Raw genomic sequence first — 20,271 nt, 5'->3', positions numbered from 1 at the left:
GGAAGACGTATTCTCCACACATGGTTTATAGGGCTTGGTGTGGAGGCTTTGAAGAGAAATTGCCATCCAGTTAATGACTACCCTTTATAACAAGGCCTCACATTGCTACACTGAGACTCAGAGAGGCGAGCTGATTGGACTGGGATCGCACACCATGGTAGAAAGAAGCCTTTCTTCTTGGCTGGGCACGTTGAGCAATTGACTTACTCTCTCTGGGCTGCACTCTCCTCTTGTTGTAAGGATTTAAAGAGATACTAGTGACTCCTTTCTCTCCGTGTGCTTGATCCATTCGGCAGATATTTATTGAGCATCTACTATACTCCACGGATGGGGGAGCCTGGCGGGCTGCTGTCTATGGGGTCGCACAGAGTCGGATACGACTGAAGCGACTTAGCTTAGCTTTAGCTTATATTCCACCTTCTGTCCTAGGGACTGGAGATTTAGCAGTGAGCAAAATCCACCAAACTTTCCTGTCTTCATAGCTCAGTTGGTAAAGAATCTGCCTGCAATGCAGGAGACCTGGGTTTGATCCCTGTGTTGGGAAGATTCCCCTGGAGAAGGGAAAGGGTACCCACTCCAGTATTCTAGCCTGGAGAATTCCATGGACTGTATAGTCCATGGGGTCGCAAAGAATCAGACACGACTGAGCGACTTTCACTTCCTGTCCTCATGGGATTCATATTGTAAAGTAAAGAAATAGACAATAAAAGACAGATATAGTTAATACTCATTTATTCACAGATTCCGTATTTGCGAACTCACCTACTTGGTGGGGGTGTGGGTTCTAACCTCAGAATCCCACTGTGCTTTCTGGGTATTTGCGGACAAGTTCAGAGAGGCAAAAGTTTGAGTCACCAGCAGCACGTGTTCCCAGCTAAGGTCAAAGAAGATGATGCTCTGCCCTCTGAGTTCAGCTTTCAAATAAAGAGATGCCCAGAGGTGGAGACAGAAGAGGGCAGTGTCTTGTAAGCCTCCCTGGGGCTAGTTGGACAGGCTTGAATCCTAACTCTGGTACCTGGAGTGGGGCAGCCCCAGGCAAGTCAGCTACATTCCTGAGTCTCCATTGCTTTATTTGCAAAATAAATGAGTCCACCAGTCCGAGTTATTTTTAGGATTTAAGATTATAATCTATGTTAGAGAAACATATAGTTGTACACATATACATATGTGCATATATGGGCTTCCCCTGTGGCTCAGCGGTAATGCAGTGCAGGAGAAGCAAGAGATTCAGGTTCAATCTTGGGTCCGGAGGATCCCCTGGAGGAAGGCGTGGCAACCCACTCCAGTGTTCTTGCCTGGAGAATCCCATGGGCAGAGGAGCCAGTGGGCTACAGTCCATGGGATCCCAAAGAGTTGGACATGACTGTTGCGACTGAGCAGGAGCACGATGTTCATTATACACATAACACAATATGTTCTGTCTTAGTCTGCTCATGCTGCTATAATAGAAATACCATGGACTCAGTGACTTAAACAATGAACATTTATTTCTGGAGGCTGGGAAGTCCAAGATCAAGTCAGAGGCAGATTTGGTGTCTGGTGAGGCTTCCACTCAAGGTGGAAGGAACAAAGGACCTCACTGGGGTCTCTTTTATGAGGGCACTATTCCCATTCAAGAGGGCTCCATCCTCATGACTTAACTCCCACAGACCCCCACCTCCAAATACCATCTTATTGAAAGTTAGGGGTTTTTTTCTTGTAACAGTTTATATATATATATTGGCTATGCTGGGTCTTTGTTGATGCACGGATTTTTCTCTAGTTTCAGAGACTGGGGGCTACTTTCTAAGTGCAGTGCTCAAGGTTCTCATTGCGATGCCTTCTCTTGTTGTGGAGCACAGGCTCTAGAGCGAGTGGGCTTCAGTAGTTGTGGCTCCCGGGCTCTAGAGCGCAGGCTCAGTGGTAGGGCTTAGTTGCTCTGCTACGTGTGGGATCTTCCTGGATCAGGGATCAAACCCATGTCTCCTGCATTGGCAGGTGGATTCTTCACCACTAAGCCACCAGGGAAGCCCTGAAGTTAGGAGTTGAATGTATGAAATCTGGGGGAGGACATAAGCATTCAGTCCATAGTATGTATATGTTATAATGTAATATTATATATACGTATTTCCCCTTAGAAGCAGTGGGGTCACTATTCACTATTTCAGTGTTTTCTGTGACTTTGTGGACTATAATTGCCTCGAAGAATGAGAATTGGTTGTATATATTAGCATATCCAGTAGTGATAATGGCCTTGAAGAAAAATAAAGCTGATTGAGGGCTTAGAGAATGGAAGGGTTGGTTTTGGATATAGGATCTGGGATAGATTCTCTGAAGCTGAACTGTTTTTTGAAAGAAACAAATCCATAAGCCCTGGGTCTCTGGGAGGAATACCCAACATTTCCTTAATTGTCCATCATCTTGTTTCCCATCTCTCTTTCCTTTCATCCACTTTTATAATATATTTATTTATTTGGCTGTGCTAGGTCTTAGCTGCCACATGTGGGATCCAGTTCCCTGACCAGGGACTGAACCCTAGCATTGGGAGTGTGGGATCTTTAGTCACTGGACCACCAGGGAAGACCCTCTTCATCCACTTTGACTCCTAAAGCCTTTGGAAGGTTTGGGGTCCATTTTTCCCAGTTTTTTTTTTTAATTTTCCTGTTCTTGTGCGTATCTTTCCTGCCTCTTTTCTTCTGAATGTTGATTTTTCTGCCCCTCTACTATCTACTCAGTTCTATTGATTTAACAAACACATTTATTGTACTAGGTGTCAGGCACAAATATTGACTTGTGAAAATTCTGAGAATGAGGTGTTACCCTCATTTTTGCAAATGAGCAAACAGGCGCAGAGAAGCAAAGTGACTTGCCTAAGGTCACACAGCTAAGAGATGGCAGGGTTGAAGTTTGAACCCAGGTTTTCTGGCCCTGTGATTGCTTTCAAGTTTTTTTTTTTTTCTCTTTTGCTGCTTCTTTTAAATTTTTTAATTGATGTATAGTTGATTTACAGTATTATGTTCGCTTCAGGTTTGCAGCATAGTGACTCAGTGTTTTTACAGACTATATTCCATCCTGGGTTATTTCAAGATAATGGCTACAATTCCCTGTGCTATAGAGTCTATCCTTGTTGCTTATCTATTTTATACATAGTAGTTTGTATCTGTAGGAGTTTGCATACCCCTGGTTTTCTGATTTTGTTTTTTCATCTTGTATACCCCCAAATTTTCCTCCCTCCTTCCTTTACCCCTTTGGTAACCACAAGTTTGTTTTCGATATCTGAGTCTGTTTCCATTTTGCATATATTAATACATTTATTTATGTTATTTGTTAGATTCCACATAAAAGTGATATCATACAGCATTTGTCTTTCTCCATCTGACTTATTTCACTAAGCATAATATTCTCTAGGTTGCTGCAAATGGCAGTATTTCCTTTTTTAAGCCTGAGTAATACTCCATTTGTACATATAAACCACATCTTAATATTTTTTTTAATTATTTTTTGTTGGCAGTGCTGTGTCTTTGTTGCTGCGCGAGGGCTTTCTCTAGTTTCGGAAAGTAGGGGTCTGTTCTCTAGTCGAGGTGCTGGCAACTAGTGAGGAGGTGGCTTCTCTTGTGAAGCACAGGCTCTAGGCACAGGGGTTTCAACAGGTGCAGCCTGGGCTCCGTAGCTGCGGCACGCGGGCTTGGTTGCCCCGGGGCATGTGGAATCTTCCTGGGCCAGGGATCGAACCCATGTGCTCTGCACTGGCAGGTGGATTCTTAGCCACCAGCCCACCAGGGAAATCCTAAACTCCATCTTCTTAACCCAGCTGGACTGCTTATTTTTTTAGTAACCATTATGCAGCCTCCTTTCCTCTTCATGACGCCTGACCCTCTCGTCTGCCACCCCTCACGCTCCTCCCCCCAGCCCTCTGCCCCCCATGCCTGTTTCCCTTCCCTGTTCTCCTGTCTTCACTGTTCCCTCATCCTCTCATCTCTCTCTCACCCGACCCTTAGACCCACCTCCACAGTGGCCGGAGGAGACCTCTGCCCAGGGCTTTCGCCAGCTGCTGGAGCTGAACCTGCTGGGGACGTACACCCTGACCAAGGTGAGGCTGGGGTCCCCGCCACCAGGCCTGGGTGACCTCCTGACCCTGAGCTTGTCAGACCCACTTTGTCTAAGAGCCAAATGTTTTCTGTGCCTTGCTTTGATCTTATTCCAGAAGGGCTCCGTTCTTCTTAGAAAAGAAATGCCCGCAGATCCCCATATCCAGCCAAAGCTACCTGTGTTGGCTACATAGCCCCGTCTTCTTAGGAACCTTCCAGAACCTTCCAGCATGGTGTGGTGAGGGATGTTAAGGATATGGAGAGAGGGGTTGGGACAAGGAGTCAGTAATAGACAGATACAGCTTTGCCATCCAATGAATAGCTATTTGGAGGAAAGAGCATCCCCCCTCTACCTGTATGTCTTTCCTCTGAAGCTTGCTGTAACCGCCTCCTATTTACCATCTCAGTTCAAATACTACATCTTCAGAAAGGCCTTTCCCAATCATTCTTGCTTATGCGGCATCTATACCTATATATGGGGCTTCCCTGGTAGCTCAGCTGGTACAGAATCCACCTGCAATTCAGGAGACCACGGTTCGATTCCTGGGTTGGGAAGATCCCCTGGAGAAGGGAAAGGCTACCCACTCCAGTATTCTGGCCTGAAGAATCCCGGTCACAAAGAGTCGGACGCAACTGAGCGACTTTCACTTTCACACCTATATGTTCATTCTCTATGATAACAGCTTGTTTTCATCAAAGTATTTTTTAAGATTATAGTTAACTCTCTTTTTTGGTAAGGTGTTTTTTTTTGTTTTTTTGTTTTTTTTTTTTGGATGTAGACCATTTAAAAAGTCTTCATTGAATTTGGTGCAGTATTGCTTCTGCTTTATGTTTTGGTTTTTTGGCTGATAGGCATGTGGGATCTTAGCTCTCTGACCAGGGGTCAAACCCTCACCCCCTGCGTTGGAAGGTGAACCACTGGACTTCCAAGGGAGCCCCATCATTAGTAAATAAAATAAATAAATTTTAATTAGCTGATTACTTCTATTTTTTATTATACTACATTTTGGGGGTGCTACTTAGCAGCTTGCAGGATCTTATTTTCCCAAGCAGGGATTGAACCCATGTCCCCTGCAGTGGAAACTTGGAGTCCTAACCACTGGACCACCAGAGAATTCCCCATCATAATACTTCTGTATTCACTCATTCAACAAACATTTATTTAGCACCAGACACATGCTAAGCACTGGCCGTGCAGCAGGGAACAAAACAGACAAAGAGCTGTGACCCTGGGGAGCCAACATTCTCATGGAGGAGACAGACAGTAAGCCGGGAAATACGATATAACATCAGGGAGTGATAAGTGCTGTGCCAAAAAGTGAAGAGAGGTAAGGGGATCAAGAAGGATGGGCAAGTGTAAATGCTATGTTATAAAACTTTCCCTTGTGGCATTTTACAAGCACGCATGAAAACAGAGAGAATTGTATTAATATTACTGAACCCACATACCCATCACCCAGTCCTAACAATCAATATTCTACCATTCTTGCTTCCTGTCGACTCCTCACTTTTTTCTTTTCTTTATCTTTTCTGGAGTGAAAAGTGAAAGTGTTAGTGGCTCGGTTGTGTCTGACTCTTTGCAACCCTATGGACTGTAGCCCGCCAGGCTCCTTTGTCTATAGAATTCTCCAGGCAAGAATACTGGAGTGGATTGCCATTTCCTTTTCCAGGGAATCTTCCCAACCCAAGAACGGAACCCAGATCTCTTGCCGTACAGGCAGATTTTTTACCGTCTGAACCTCTAGGGAAGTAAATCTCAGATACCGTATTTCATCTGTAAACAATTCAGTATAATCTTTACCGGATAAGGTTTTTGTTTGTTTTCTGTTTGTGTGTGTGTATGTGTGTGCTCTTTTAGACAGGGTATGTAGTCAGAAGGCTTCTCTAAGAGGTGACATTTGAGTCAAGCCCCCAAGGAGGTGTGTGAGCAATTGCAATCTAGCAGAGGAACAGCCAGTGCAAAGGCCCTGGGGTGGAAATCTACAGTGAGAAGGGAGCTTGACAACACAGGCGAAGCAGGGAGAGGACATAAGCTGATGGCAGATCATGCTGGGGCTTGGGAAACCCCAGAGAGGACTTGGCTTTGACGCTGACTGAGCCAGGAGCCATTTATTTTCTTGGGCTCCAAAATCATTGCAGATGGTGACTGCAGCCATGAAATTAAAAGACGCTTGCTCCTTGGAAGAAAAGCTGTGACCAACCTAGACAGCATATTAAAAAGCAGAGACATTGCTTTGCCGACAAAGGTCCATACAGTCAAAGCTATGGTTTTTCCAGTAGTCATGTATGGATGTGAGAGGTGGACCATAAAGAAAGCTGAGCACCAGAGAATTGATGCTTTTGAACTGTGGTGTTGGAGAAGACTCTTGAGAGTCCCTTGGACTGCAAGGAGATCAAACCAGTCAGTCCTAAAGGAAATCAATCCTGAATATTCACCGGAAGGACTGATGCTGAAGCTGAAGCTCCAGTACCTGATGGCCACCTGATGCGAAGAACTGACTCACTGGAAAAGACCCTGATGCTGGGAAAGATTGAAGGCAGGAGGAGAAGGGGATGACAGAGGATGAGATGGTTGGATGACATCACCGACTCGATGGAAAGGAGTCTGAGCAAGCTCCAGGAGTTGGTGATGGACAGGGAAGCGTGGCATGCTGCAGTCCATGGGGTGGCAAAGAGTCAGACACGACTGAGTGACTGAACTGAACTGAGCCAGGAGCCATAGAGTATTCAGAGCAGAGGAACTCGAACTGCTGTAAGTGGGATATTGTGCCATTTGGCAGCCGCGTGGGGAACAGAGTGGGGCGCAAGGGCAGAGGCCGCAAAGCCAGTGAACAGGTGCTGATGGGGTGGTCCAGGCTGGAGGAGGTGATGTTGGAGGCCACTAGTCTGGTGGATTTGGTGAGAAACGGTCCGATTCTGTATGCATTGTCATGGTGGATTGTAAAGATTTCCTTATAGTAGACTAGATGTGGGGGCAGATTTGCCAAAGAAAGGGGCGGTGGAGTTTGTTTCTGATTCATTTGTTTCCCTCACCCCCATCCCCAGAAACTGGCAGAAGTGTGTGGCCATCCACTGCCCTGGGAAAGCCAGGGGAGAATTACACGGCCTGGGGGACTGTTGAATGAGAGATGCTAACCGGATTCCCACGTGGGAGCCCTGCATCTAGAGCAGGGGTTGAGGTTTGAAGACATCAGTTTGGAGCCCGCTAGCCCAAGGCTAAAGGAGCTCAGAAAAACAAACAAACAAACAAAAAAACCCTATAAACTGGAACTTCCCTGGGGGTCCAGGGGCTGACTCCACACCTCCAATATAGGTGGCCCACATTCCATCCTTCATCAGGGATCTAGATCCCACAGGCCCCAACTAAAAAATATCCCATGTGATGCAACTAAGACCCGGCATAGCCAAATAAGTAAATATTAAAAAAAACACAATATAATCAGAGGGCAGAGGCCCACTCTGTGGGCCAGGGGTCACCTGTGTGGGGATGCTCAAGTGCTACCCAGATCTTGTCGGAGATCCAGGTGAAATGTCCCAAGGGAAACTGGATAATTTGTTGCTCAACCAGTCAGCCTTGGCTCCTGTCCCCAGTTTCTGTTCAGCTTCTAAGACTGGTGCCTAGCTCAGCTGGTGAAGAATCTGCCTGAAATGCAGGAGACACTGGTTTGATTCCTGGGTCAGGAAGATCCCCTGGAGAAGGGATAGGCTACCCGCTCCAGTATGCATGGGCTTCCCTGGTGGTTCAGACCAGTAAAGAATCTGCCTGCAACGCAGGAGACCTGGGTTCGATCCCTGGGTTGGAAAGATTCCCTGAAGGAGGGCATGGCAACCCACTCCAGTATTCCTGCTTGAAGAATCCCCATGGACAGAGGAGCCTGTCAGGCTACAGTCCATGGGGTCACAGAGTTGGACATGACTGAGTGACTAAGCACAGCCAGAATTCCCTGACAGTCCAGTGGTTAGGACTCTGTGATTTCATTGTCGAGGGTCTGGGGTTAATCCTCGGTCTGGGAACTAAGACCCTGAAAGCTGTGGGGCATGGCATAATAATAATAATAATAATAAAAAGAGGAAGATTAGCACCTCTGTACAGTAAGACAGTCATAAACCACAGCCCATAAAGGATATGTGTGTGCATATATATATACATTTTTTTAATTTAATTAAAAATTTTTTGGCTGTGCTCAGGCTTTTGTCTAGTGGTAGAGAGTGGGGACTACTCTGTAGTTGTTGTGAGCGGGGCCTCTCACTGCAGTGGCTTCTCCTGGTGCTGAGCACGGGCTCTAGGTTCCTCCTGCTTCAGTATTTGCAGCATGAAGGCTTAATTGCTCCACAGTATGGGGGATCTTCCCGGACCAGGGATTGAACCTGTGTCTTCTGCATTGGCAGGTAGATTCTTTATCACTGAGCCCCACCAGGGAAGCCCTATATATTTTTTTTCTTTCTCTCCCTCCCTCATTAGCTATCAGCATTTTTAAAAGGGAGAGAGAGAAATTTCTCATAAACAACCAGTTTTCTGGTTTCTCCTGGAAATTTGGCAGCTGGACCCACGGGGAAGGAGACAGTCTGCCAGACGCGGCCTGGCTCTCCCAGCCCCAAGCTCTCCCTCCTGGGTCTCCTTCCTGTGACTCTTACCTGTGAACGGCTGGTGCGGAGACCGCGGAGGGTCTAGATCTGGCATCCAGCTGCCTGGGTTCTCTGTCACTTCTTGCTTATAACATTGGGCAAGTTACTCAGTCTCTCTGCATCTAGGTTTTCTCATCTGTAGTAGGAAGCTGAATCAGTTCAGTTCAGTTGCTCAGTCGTGTCCAACTCTTTGTGACCCCATGAATCACAGCACGACAGGCCTCCCTGTCCATCACCAACTCCCGGAGTTCACTCAAATTCACATCCATTGAGTTGGTGATGCCATCCAGCCATCTCATCCTCTGTCGTCCCCTTCTCCTCCTACCCCCAATCCCTCCCAGCATCAGAGTCTTTTCCAATGAGTCAACTCTTAGCATCAGGTGGCCAAAGTTCTGGAGTTTCAGCTTTAGCATCATTCCTTCCAAAGAACACCCAGGACTGATCTCCTTTAGGATGGACTGGTTGGATCTCCTTGCAGTCCAAGGGACTCTCAAGAGTCTCCAACACCACAGTTCGAAAGCATCAGTTCTTCAGTGCTCAGCTTTCTTCACAGTCCAACTCTCACATCCATACATGACCACAGGAAAAACCATAGCCTTGACTAGACGGACCTTTGTTGGCAAAGTAATGTCTCTGCTTTTGAATATGCTATCTAGGTTGGTCATAACTTTCCTTCCAAGGAGTAAGTGTCTTTTAATTTCATGGCAGCAGTCACCATCTGCAGTGATTTTGGAGCCCCAAAAAAGAAAGTCTGACATTGTTTTCACTGTTTCCCCATCTATTTCCCATGAAGTGATGGGACTGGATGCCATGATCTTCATTTTCTGAATGTTGAGCTTTAAGCCAACTTTTTCACTCACCTCTTCCACTTTCATCAAGAGGCTTTTTAGTTCCTCTTCACTTTCTGCCATAAGGGTGGTGTCATCTGCATATCTGAGGTTATTGATATTTCTCCTGGCAATCTTGACTCCAGCTTGTGCTTCTTCCAGCCCAGCGTTTCTCATGATGTACTCTGCATATAAGTTAAATAAGCAGGGTGACAATATACAGCCTTGACGTACTCCTTTTCCTATTTGGAACCAGTCTGTTGTTCCATGTCCAGTTCTAACTGTTGCTTCCTGACCTGCATACAGGTTTCTCAAGAGGCAGGTCAGGTGGTCTGGTATTCCCATCTCAGAATTTTCCACAGTTTATTGTGGTCCACACAGTCAAAGGCTTTGGCATAGTCAATAAAGCAGAAATAGATGTTTTTCTGGAACTCTCTTGCTTGTTCAATGATCCAGCAGATGTTGGCAATTTGATCTCTGGTTCCTCTGCGTTTTCTAAAACCAGCTTGAACAGCTGGAAGTTCATGGTTCACGTATTGCTGAAGCTGAATAGCATTAGCTAATTCACATGGTTGTCCTGAGAATTGAATATGATTAAATTAAATACCCACAAAGCCCTTAGAACATGCCTGGCACCCAGTTCACTCTCTGCAAGGTGTCGTTGTTATTGTGAACCTTGCTCCATCTGTTTCTTGTGGCTACTCAGTCTGCAGTCTCTGATATACACATTGGGCAAATGAAGCCTGGGAGGAGTAGAAGGGAAAGGTTAACGCTTGAGCTGAACTTTGAATGGAAGTGAAGGAAGTAGAGAAGTAGGACGTTTTGCTGCCCAAAGAGTAGCAAAGGCCCTGGGGCAGAAACCACCCAGGTGGATTTTAAGACCGAGAAATTCTCCATCTCCATTTGCCTTTAGCAATTATAAATATTTTCCAAGGCAAATGTATTTTATTTATTTTTGGCCACGTTGTGTGACATGTGAAACTTCCTGACCAAGAAGTCTTAACCACTGATCTTCAAGGAAGTCCAATTATATTAGAAACATTTTGTTAAGCTTGTTGTATCCATTGCCTTCTACCATCCCGTACCCGGACATCATATAATTTCATTAGTAAGAACTTCATGAATACTACCAATGGATTAGAACATTTACTTATTTTTATTTTGACATAACTTAAGACTTACAGAATATTTCCCGGATAGTACAGAGAATTCCTGTATATCCAGACTCCCCGTTGTTAACACTTTTTTTAAAAAAATCATATTTGCTATATCCTTCTATCTCTGTATTTAGGAATAAGTTGCGATCTATTTTGAGGGCTTCCCATGTGGGGCAAGTGTTAAAGAACTGACTTGCCAATGCAGGAGCTACAAGAGACTCGGGTTCGATCTCTGGGTTGGGAAGATTCCCTGAAGGAAATGGTATCTTACTCCAGTAGTCTTGCCTGCAGAATTCCATGGACAGAAGAGCCTGGTGAGCTACAGTCCATGGGGTCGCAAAGACATAACTGAGCCCGCACGTATATGTATGATGTCTCTTTACCCATAGTGTTTTGGAGGGTATTTCCTAAAATCAAAAGAACATTCTTCTACGAAATCACAGTAAGACTAACATTGATACCATGGTCTTAGCTAATCTTGAAACTTTCTTATTCAGATTTTTAGAATTCTTGTCATCACAGTTTCGTGGCCACACCTGTGTTAGCTGGGGTTCCCCCATAAGCAGAGCCTAGGTGGGGATTGAAGGGCAGGGTGGATGGAAAGCCATCCCGTGAATCGCTGTCTTCAGCCTGGGCAGTAGTTGTCAGGGAGCCAGTGAAGGGCATCACCAGGGCAAGTGGGGGCCACTCCCTGGGGACACTCTGGGAGTCATGGAGAAACATGAACCCAAGAGTTACCCTCCACTCCCAAGAGGCAAAGAACAGCCAAATGCTGTTTTAATTTAAAAATACATTTAGGGAATTCCCTGGTGGTGCAGTGGTTAGGACTCAGTGCTTTCACTGACAAGAGCCCAGGTTCAATCCCTGGTCAGGGAACTAAAACTCCCACAAGTGGCTTGGGGTGGCAAAAAAAAAAAAAAAAAGAATAATGAAGTCAAATGAAAACTTTGACTTCATGTTAAAAATTAAAATTAAGATTTTTTTACATGACCAAATTACTATTAGATCTCCTAAGAAAATGAACAGTAATTTCTTAATACCATTTAATGCCTAAGCCCTATTTAAATTCACCTGCTGCTGCTCAGTCACTTCAGTCGTGTCCGACTCTGTGTGACCCCATAGATGGCAGCCCACCAGGCTCCCCCGTCCCTGGGATTCTCCAGGCAAGAACACTGGAGTGGGTTGCCATTTCCTTCTCCAATGCATGAAAGTGAAAAGTGAAAGTGAAGTCCCTCAGTCATGTCCAACTCTTCACGACCCCATGGACTGCAGCCCACCAGGCTCCTCCGTCCATGGGATTTTCACCTAGTTGTCCCCAAATGTCTTATTATTAATAACAGTTGATTTGTTCACACCAAGCTCCAAAGTCTGCCTGTTGCCTCTGGTTTTTCAGAGGGCAGAGACTTTTGTCTGCTTGTTCTTGCCTCTATCCTAGTGCCTATTGCAAAGAACTTTGTCAACATGCATAAGTCGCTGCCCTTGCCACCACCGTCATCATAACCATCACCGCCATGACTGCCATTGCCGTCATCATCATCATTAACCTCATCATAGCCATCGTCACCATGATGGCCACCTTCACCATCACCATCGTTTTAATCACCATCACTTCCATCACCACCACCATCATTTACCATCATTATCATGACCATCTTCATCATCATTGCCATCATACTCCCACCATCATCATTATTACCTTCATCACCATCATCTTCATCACCATCATCATCATCACCACCAGCATCCCTTGCAAGCCCTTTATTTATTTTAAAAAATATTTACCTGTTTATTTGGCAGTGCTGAGTCTTAGTTGTGGCACGAGGGATCTAGCTCCCTGACCAGGAATCGAACCCATGCCCCCTGCATTAGGAGCTTGGAGTCTTAGCCACTGGACCACCAGGGAAGCGCCTCCTTGTAAGCTCTATAAATATTGATTCTTGGGACCCCAGCCCAGGCCTCCTGAGTCAGAATCTCTGGGTCTTTGACCTCCCTGGTGAATTCTGATGTGAAGTTAGCCATTCCCCAGGTTAGAGAAAACGCCAGAGGAGGTTGGGATATTTATATAGTTAAGGAAAGAGAATCTTGTCAGGAGGGTGTTCACGGAAGGTGTTTGAGCACTGGCGTGTCCATCGTAAGCACTCAGAGCTGGATTGGATCTTAGAGACCCATCTGTTCATTTATCTATTTACTCATGAAAGACTGAGCAAGCATTTGTAGGTGCTGCGGGGTGAACCATGTGGTCTTTGCCCTTGTGGAGTTTATAGTCACAGGGCAGCCAAGTGTTACCAAATAAACAAGAGATGAGTTTATATGAGTGAGTGTGTTCTGGAAGTCATGGTAGGCTTCCTGGAGGAAATGAAAGATGAGAGATGTTAACTCGGGGAGAGGTGGGGGAGATTGGTGTCTGAAGGGGAGGCAGTCAGGCCGTTAAGAGTCCAGTGGGTCCTTAATGGAGGTACACAGAGGTGCAGACATTCCTGGAAGGGAATAGGCTATGCAGAGGCCTGGCCCTGAGAGAGAATTAGGAGCCCAAACACACTCTAGAACATTCCACAGTGCACTTGCATTTGCTTCTGGCTGCCTCCCCATGCAACTTGAGCTCCATGAGGGCAGAAGTTTCTCCCAGTCTTGTTTCCTGCAGTGTCCCCAGCTTTTACCCCGTTACCTGGCACATAGTAGGTCCTCATGAAATTTTGGTTGAATGAATTAATGAGCAAGGCAATCATAGAGATTCAAGAGTGCCTTGGTCTGTTGAGGACCCAAGGCTGAGGGAAGGGGTTGGTGCACAAAGGGGTTGAGGGGCACATACACGGGGCCTGGAGGGCCCTGTTGAGGCATCTGGTCTTTTTTTTTTTTTTAATTTTTCAGCCATGCTGAGTGGCATGTGGGATCTTAGTTTCTTGACCAGGGATAGAACCTGCACCTCCTGCATTTGGAAGCGTGGAGACTTAACCACTGAGCCGCCAGGGAAATCCCTGAGGCATCTGGTCTTCACCTCAAGAGCAGCAGGGAGGCATCGAAAGCATTTGAGCAAGAAGGTGATGTGCATACTACATCGTTTCAGTCCTGTCCAACTCTTTGTGACCCTATGGACTGTAGCCCAGCAGACTCCTCTGTCCATGGGGACTCTCCAGGCAAGAATACTGGAGTGGGTTGCCAGGCCCCTCCTCCAGGGGATCTTCCCGACCCAGGGATCGAATCCATGTCTCTTGCGACTCCTGCATTGGCAGGCAAGTTGTTTACTGCTAGTGCCAGCCGGGAAGATGCTGTTAGCCCATGAATACTAAGATCGTTACTACTAACAGACCACTCTGGCTCTTGTATGAGGAAGAAATCAGAGGGCAGTGTCTGGTAGGAACTGACATCAGGAGGCGGTTGCATTTGCGCACTTGCATTTCAAGGCCTCACGAATCTGATCCCTATCCCTCCTCTGATCTCACTTCCCTCCACAATGCCCTTCTTGTTGCCAAACACACCACACCTGGTCTTGCTTCAGGGCCTCTGCACTCCGTGTTCCTGCTGCCTGGCATGGTCTCATTGCTGCCAAATATGCCCTACCTGATCCTGCCTCAGGGCCTCTGCACCCTGTGTTCTTGCTGCCTGGCCTAGTTTTCTCTAAGAGATGCCCACAGCTCATGCCTGGACTCAAAATGCTCAAATCTGGGATTTCCCTGGCCATCCAGTGATTAGAACTCTGTGCTTCCACTGCAGGGGGCACAGGTTCGATCCCTGAGTCAGGAAGATTCCCTGGAGAAGGGAATGGCAATCCACTCCAGGATTCTTGCCTGGAGAATCCCATGGACAGAGGCGACTGAAGGCTTACAGTCCATGGGGTCTCAAAGAGTTGTACACGACTGAAATGACTGAGCATACACGCACTTTCCCAAAGCCTTCACTCGGGCACCCTGTTTGAAACTGCACCCAGCCCAACACTCCCATTCTCCCTTATCCTGCTCTCCTTCTGGTTCCGTGTCCCCAGTCACACTCTTTATCTGTTGTTTAGTCGCTAAATTGTGTCCAGCTCTTTGCAACCCCATGGACTGTAGCCCACCAGGCTCCTCTGTCCATGGGATTTCCCAGGCAAGAATACTGGAGTGGGTTGCCATTTCCTTCTCCAGGGGATCTTCTGAACCCAGGGATCGAACCCAAGTCTTCTGCTTTGGAAGGCAGATTCTTTACCACTGAGCCACCTGGGAAGCCCAAACACACTCTAGAACATTCCACAGTGCACTTGCATTTGCTTCTGGCTGCCTCCCCATGCAACTTGAGCTCCATGAGGGCAGAAGTCTCTCCCAGTCTTGTTTCCTGCAGTGTCCCCAGCTTTTACCCCGTTACCTGGCACATAGTAGGTCCTCATGAAATTTTGGTTGAATGAATTAATGAGCAAGGCAATCATAGAGATTCAAGAGTGCCTTGGTCTGTTGAGGACCCAAGGCTGAGGGAAGGGGTTGGTGCACAAAGGGGTTGAGGGGCACATACACGGGGCCTGGAGGGCCCTGTTGAGGCATCTGGTCTTTTTTTTTTTTTCTAATTTTTCAGCCATGCTGAGTGGCATGTGGGATCTTAGTTTCTTGACCAGGGATAGAACCTGCACCTCCTGCATTTGGAAGCGTGGAGACTTAACCACTGAGCCGCCAGGGAAATCCCTGAGGCATCTGGTCTTCACCTCAAGAGCAGCAGGGAGGCATCGAAAGCATTTGAGCAAGAAGGTGATGTGTATACTACATCATTTCAGTCCTGTCCAACTCTTTGTGACCCTATGGACTGTAGCCCAGCAGACTCCTCTGTCCATGGGGACTCTCCAGGCAAGAATACTGGAGTGGGTTGCCAGGCCCCTCCTCCAGGGGATCTTCCCGACCCAGGGATCGAATCCATGTCTCTTGCGACTCCTGCATTGGCAGGCAAGTTGTTTACTGCTAGTGCCAGCCGGGAAGATGCTGTTAGCCCATGAATACTAAGATCGTTACTACTAACAGACCACTCTAGCTCTTGTATGAGGAAGAAATCAGAGGGCAGTGTCTGGTAGGAACTGACATCAGGAGACGGTTGCATTTGCGCACTTGCATTTCAAGGCCTCACGAATCTGATCCCTATCCCTCCTCTGATCTCACTTCCCTCCACAATGCCCTTCTTGTTGCCAAACACACCACACCTGGTCTTGCTTCAGGGCCTCTGCACTCCGTGTTCCTGCTGCCTGGCATGGTCTCATTGCTGCCAAATATGCCCTACCTGATCCTGCCTCAGGGCCTCTGCACCCTGTGTTCTTGCTGCCTGGCCTAGTTTTCTCTAAGAGATGCCCACAGCTCATGCCTGGACTCAAAATGCTCAAATCTGGGATTTCCCTGGCCATCCAGTGATTAGAACTCTGTGCTTCCACTGCAGGGGGCACAGGTTCGATCCCTGAGTCAGGAAGATTCCCTGGAGAAGGGAATGGCAACCCACTCCAGGATTCTTGCCTGGAGAATCCCATGGACAGAGGCGACTGAAGGCTTACAGTCCATGGGGTCTCAAAGAGTTGTACATGACTGAAATGACTGAGCATACACGCACTTTCCCAAAGCCTTCACTCGGGCACCCTGTTTGAAACTGCACCCAGCCCAACACTCCCATTCTCCCTTATCCTGCTCTCCTTCTGGTTCCGTGTCCCCAGTCACACTCTTTATCTGTTGTTTAGTCGCTAAATTGTGTCCAGCTCTTTGCAACCCCATGGACTGTAGCCCACCAGGCTCCTCTGTCCATGGGATTTCCCAGGCAAGAATACTGGAGTGGGTTGCCATTTCCTTCTCCAGGGGATCTTCTGAACCCAGGGATCGAACCCAAGTCTTCTGCTTTGGAAGGCAGATTCTTTACCACTGAGCCACCTGGGAAGCCCAAACACACTCTAGAACATTCCACAGTGCACTTGCATTTGCTTCTGGCTGCCTCCCCATGCAACTTGAGCTCCATGAGGGCAGAAATCTCCCCCAGGCTTGTTTCCTGCAGTATCCCCAGCTTTTACCCCGTTACCCGGCACACAGTAGGTCCTCATGATATGTTGGTTGAATGAATTAGTGAGCTAGGGAATTGTAGAGATTTAAGAGCACTTTGGTGATGGGTCAGTTGAGGACCCAAGGGGGAGTCTCCTGAAGCCCCCCCACACACATCTTCTGAGACTCTGATTTGAGAGGCTTGAGTGGGAGTGGACCCCACGTCAGAGACTGGGGGCCAGGAATGGGAGCAGGTTTGGGAGGACCCAACACTTAAGTTTTGCCCTTGAGACACAGAGATGGAAATGCCCGCAGGTGGCAGATCAGGAGCTCCACAAGGGGGCTGGCTCCGAGGGAGACTTAGGAGGTGCCCATGGAAACCCAGGTACGTGGGCCTCCCATGGCAGAGCAGGGAAGGCAAGAAGCGGGCCCAGGAACCCCAACATTTAGGAGAAATGGAGTCAGGCCAGGGTGAGGCTACAGTGTGTCTGCTGAGTGAGCCAGGCTCTCTTAGGTCGGGTTGTCCAAGGGAGGGAGGCGCAGAGGCCAGGCTGATTAGAGACTAGCAGGTCCTTGATGTAGCCACACACAGGCATAGGTGACCTTGGCGGGAGGGGTGGGAGAGGAGCCAGCATGTGGGGAGGGATTGGGGAGGAGTGCGTGTGAGGGTTGGAGAGGGGCCACAGGAGTGCAGGACAAATATTTATTGAACACTAGCTGTGTGCCCAGTGCTGAGATGAGGTGGTAAATAAGCCTGGCTCAGCCCCCACGGACCTCACCTTGCCAGGATAGGGGAGAGGAGGGAGTTAAATGGCTGGGGACCCAGGGATAGGCAGGTTGCAGTTTTAAATAGAATGGTAGGGACTTCCCTGGTGGTGCAATGGTTAAGACTCCATGCTTCCTCTGTAGGGGTGTGGGTTCAATCCCTGGTCAGGGAACTAAGATCTGAGGTGCTGCCAAAAAAGAAAGTCACAGCATGTTGAATGTATGTGTGGATGGCCACTTGGGATTAAAAAGCCAGATTCTTACAGAGCTGGACACCTAGCCATCCTTTAAAAAAAATATGATGTTTTAAATAGAATGGTCAGGGAAACCTCACTGAGGAGGTAACATTTGCACTAAAGTTGCTGAGGGGATAGGACTATCCCCTTTCAGCCCTGAACTGAATGTCCTGTGTCCTCAGAAACCCTTCACTCCTGGACAAACTGGGGAGAGTTGGTCACCCTAGGAGTAAGTCACATGCTATATCAGGAAAATCATTCCAGGCAGTGAGAATAGCAAGTGCAAAGGCCCTGATGTTGGAACACTTGGGGCAATATCTGAAGATACAGCACTGAGGATGGGGCAGAGGCTGTTTTGTGAGGGAGTGGAGGTCTGCAAGAGCTGGTGGGGTGATCCAGAGAGGGAACTAGATTAGCTTCCCATTCTGAGTATCCCTTGGGGGAGCCACCTTGTACCCATTAATCAATCTTTAGCGATAGGAATGGGCCTTGCCCAAGGCAAGCAAGGGGAGGGATAGAATTGGAATTTACTCAAGGTCATGCGAGACTGAGGAGCAGAGAGACAGACTGGAGTGAAGAGAAAAGGAAAGGGAGAGAGAGTTGAGAGTTAGTTTAGGGACCTCCGGGTGGCCAGGGGATTGCAGGGCTGGCAGAGTAGGGAGTTCATTTCATGAAGGTCTGCCATGTCACGTTTGGACCAGAGTTTTCCCTGAAATTCAGAGAAACTTATCTTCCCCTTCATGTATAAAAGGGATTCCTCCCATTTTTTTTTTTTTTTTGTAACATATGCAGCCATCTTGGTCTATCTTTCATTTTCCTATCTTGTAATGAACAGGAGTTTGAGTAATATACAAAGAGCTAGAGAGAGAGGCACAGGGACCCTGAGAGAGGGGGTCAGGGACACAGAAGGGGGAGGCAGAGACAGACAGAGGCAGAGAGAGAGAGAGGCAGGCAGTCAAAGAGACAGAAGGATCCTTCCCAGGACTTCCCTGGTAGTCCAGTGGTTTAGAATCTGCTTGCCAATGCAGGAGACACACATTTGAACACTGGTCCAGGAAGATCCCACATGCCTTGGGGCAACTAAACCCGTGCACCACAAGAGAAGCTCTGTAGAGAGTAGAGAGTAGCCCCCACTCTCCTCAGCTAGAGAAAGCCTACCTGCAGCAACGAAGGCACAGTGCAGCCAAAAAAAGAAAAGGAAAGAAAGAAAAATTCCTTTCAGACAAAGACAGACTCCTCAAGGGCTGATACTCAGAGACCATGGGTCAAACCACAGAAGGTGCCCTGGAGCCCTGGCTGCTGTCTGTACAAGGCACCCAGATCCGCTTGTGAGCACATCAGGGAGATGGCCAGGAGGCATTTCAACGGGGCTGGGGGGAGATCCAGGGGCTTGGGCGGCTTACTCCGCTCTCTGTCTCCCCAGCTCGCCCTCCCTCACCTGCGCAAGAGCCGGGGAAATGTCATCAACATCTCCAGCCTGGTCGGGGCAATTGGCCAGTCCCAAGCCGTTCCCTACGTGGCCACCAAGGTACACCGCCGAGATACCCTGCCCCTTCCTCCAGGTGTCTCAGCCCTGAGGTATGGCCTGAGGCATGGCCACCTGGCCTTCCAGGAAACAGAGCCTGGTGCAGCCGGATGCAACCTGCAGAGAGAGTGTGACTTCCCTCTTGCAATGCCCCTACTTGACGCCCCCTGGTTGGGTGCATGCGTGCCAGGTCATGTGCTCAGTCGTGTCCGACTCTTTGGGACCCCGTAGACAATAGCCCACCAGACTCCTCTGTCCATGGGATCCTCCAAGCAAGAATACTGGAGTGGGTTGCCATGCCCTCCTTCAGGGACGGGAGGAAACGGCAGAAGGAGCCTCATTTCCTCTGAACTTTCTCCATGCCCCGTCTTCTGCAGGGGGCAGTGACAGCAATGACCAAAGCCTTGGCCCTGGATGAGAGTCAGTATGGCGTCCGTGTCAACTGGTGAGCAGCTTCACGTGGGTTGAGAGCCTCTTGAGGGAGCGAGCCCAAGGGGCGGTGTGTGCATTGGACTTCCCTGACCCCCTCTGCTCCCCCACCCCAGCATCTCCCCTGGAAACATCTGGACCCCTCTGTGGGAAGAGCTGGCGGCCTCAACACCTGACCCCACTGCTACAATCCGAGAGGGCACTCTGGCCCAGGTAGGAGTGGGGCCCGGGTGGAGGTGGTGTGGGCGTGGAGGTCAGGTGGGGGCTCCTCCTAACTCTCCTTTCCCCCTTGTCTCTCCCCAGCCCCTGGGCCGCATGGGCCAGCCAGCTGAGGTGGCGGCTGCTGCTGTGTTCTTGGCCTCCGAAGCCACCTTCTGCACGGGGACTGAGCTGCTCGTGACCGGGGGTGCGGAGCTGGGGTATGGGCGCAAGGCAGGCCAGGCCGCCCCGGTGGAGGCCCCCACCGCCCCTTCCTGATCTCCCACATTTCCACCTGGGCCTCCCTGATGAGGGTTCTCCCACCCCAAACTCTGTCTCCCAAATTCCAGTTTCCACCCTCTGCCTCTCTGGTGCAGCACTCCACCCACCCCAGCCCTGACTGTAGACATTCAGACCACTCACCAATGTGCCAAACCACCCCACAGTTTCCCATAAAAGCACTTTGCAACCAGGA

At 48.4% G+C, this 20,271-nt stretch overlaps 1 protein-coding gene across 2 annotated transcripts in view; it reads left to right on the top strand.

The window, feature by feature from the left end:
- HSD17B14 (hydroxysteroid 17-beta dehydrogenase 14) overlaps positions 1-20,271 on the top strand; it is a 22,718-nt gene extending 2,447 nt beyond the window's left edge. For both annotated transcript variants that reach the window (XM_025269470.3, XM_025269471.3), the window contains 5 exons: positions 3,978-4,069; positions 19,068-19,172; positions 19,547-19,614; positions 19,715-19,811; positions 19,902-20,271. In XM_025269470.3, the coding sequence (XP_025125255.3) occupies positions 3,978-4,069; positions 19,068-19,172; positions 19,547-19,614; positions 19,715-19,811; positions 19,902-20,075 (536 nt within the window). In that variant the 3' untranslated portion in view covers positions 20,076-20,271. The remainder of the gene's footprint in view (positions 1-3,977; positions 4,070-19,067; positions 19,173-19,546; positions 19,615-19,714; positions 19,812-19,901) is intronic.

This window comes from Bubalus bubalis, chromosome 18 (assembly GCF_019923935.1).
Source record: "Bubalus bubalis isolate 160015118507 breed Murrah chromosome 18, NDDB_SH_1, whole genome shotgun sequence".
Lineage (NCBI taxonomy): Eukaryota > Metazoa > Chordata > Mammalia > Artiodactyla > Bovidae > Bubalus > Bubalus bubalis.
The sequence above is the reverse complement of the archived record's forward strand: the minus strand, read 5'-3'. Positions and strand labels throughout refer to the sequence as shown.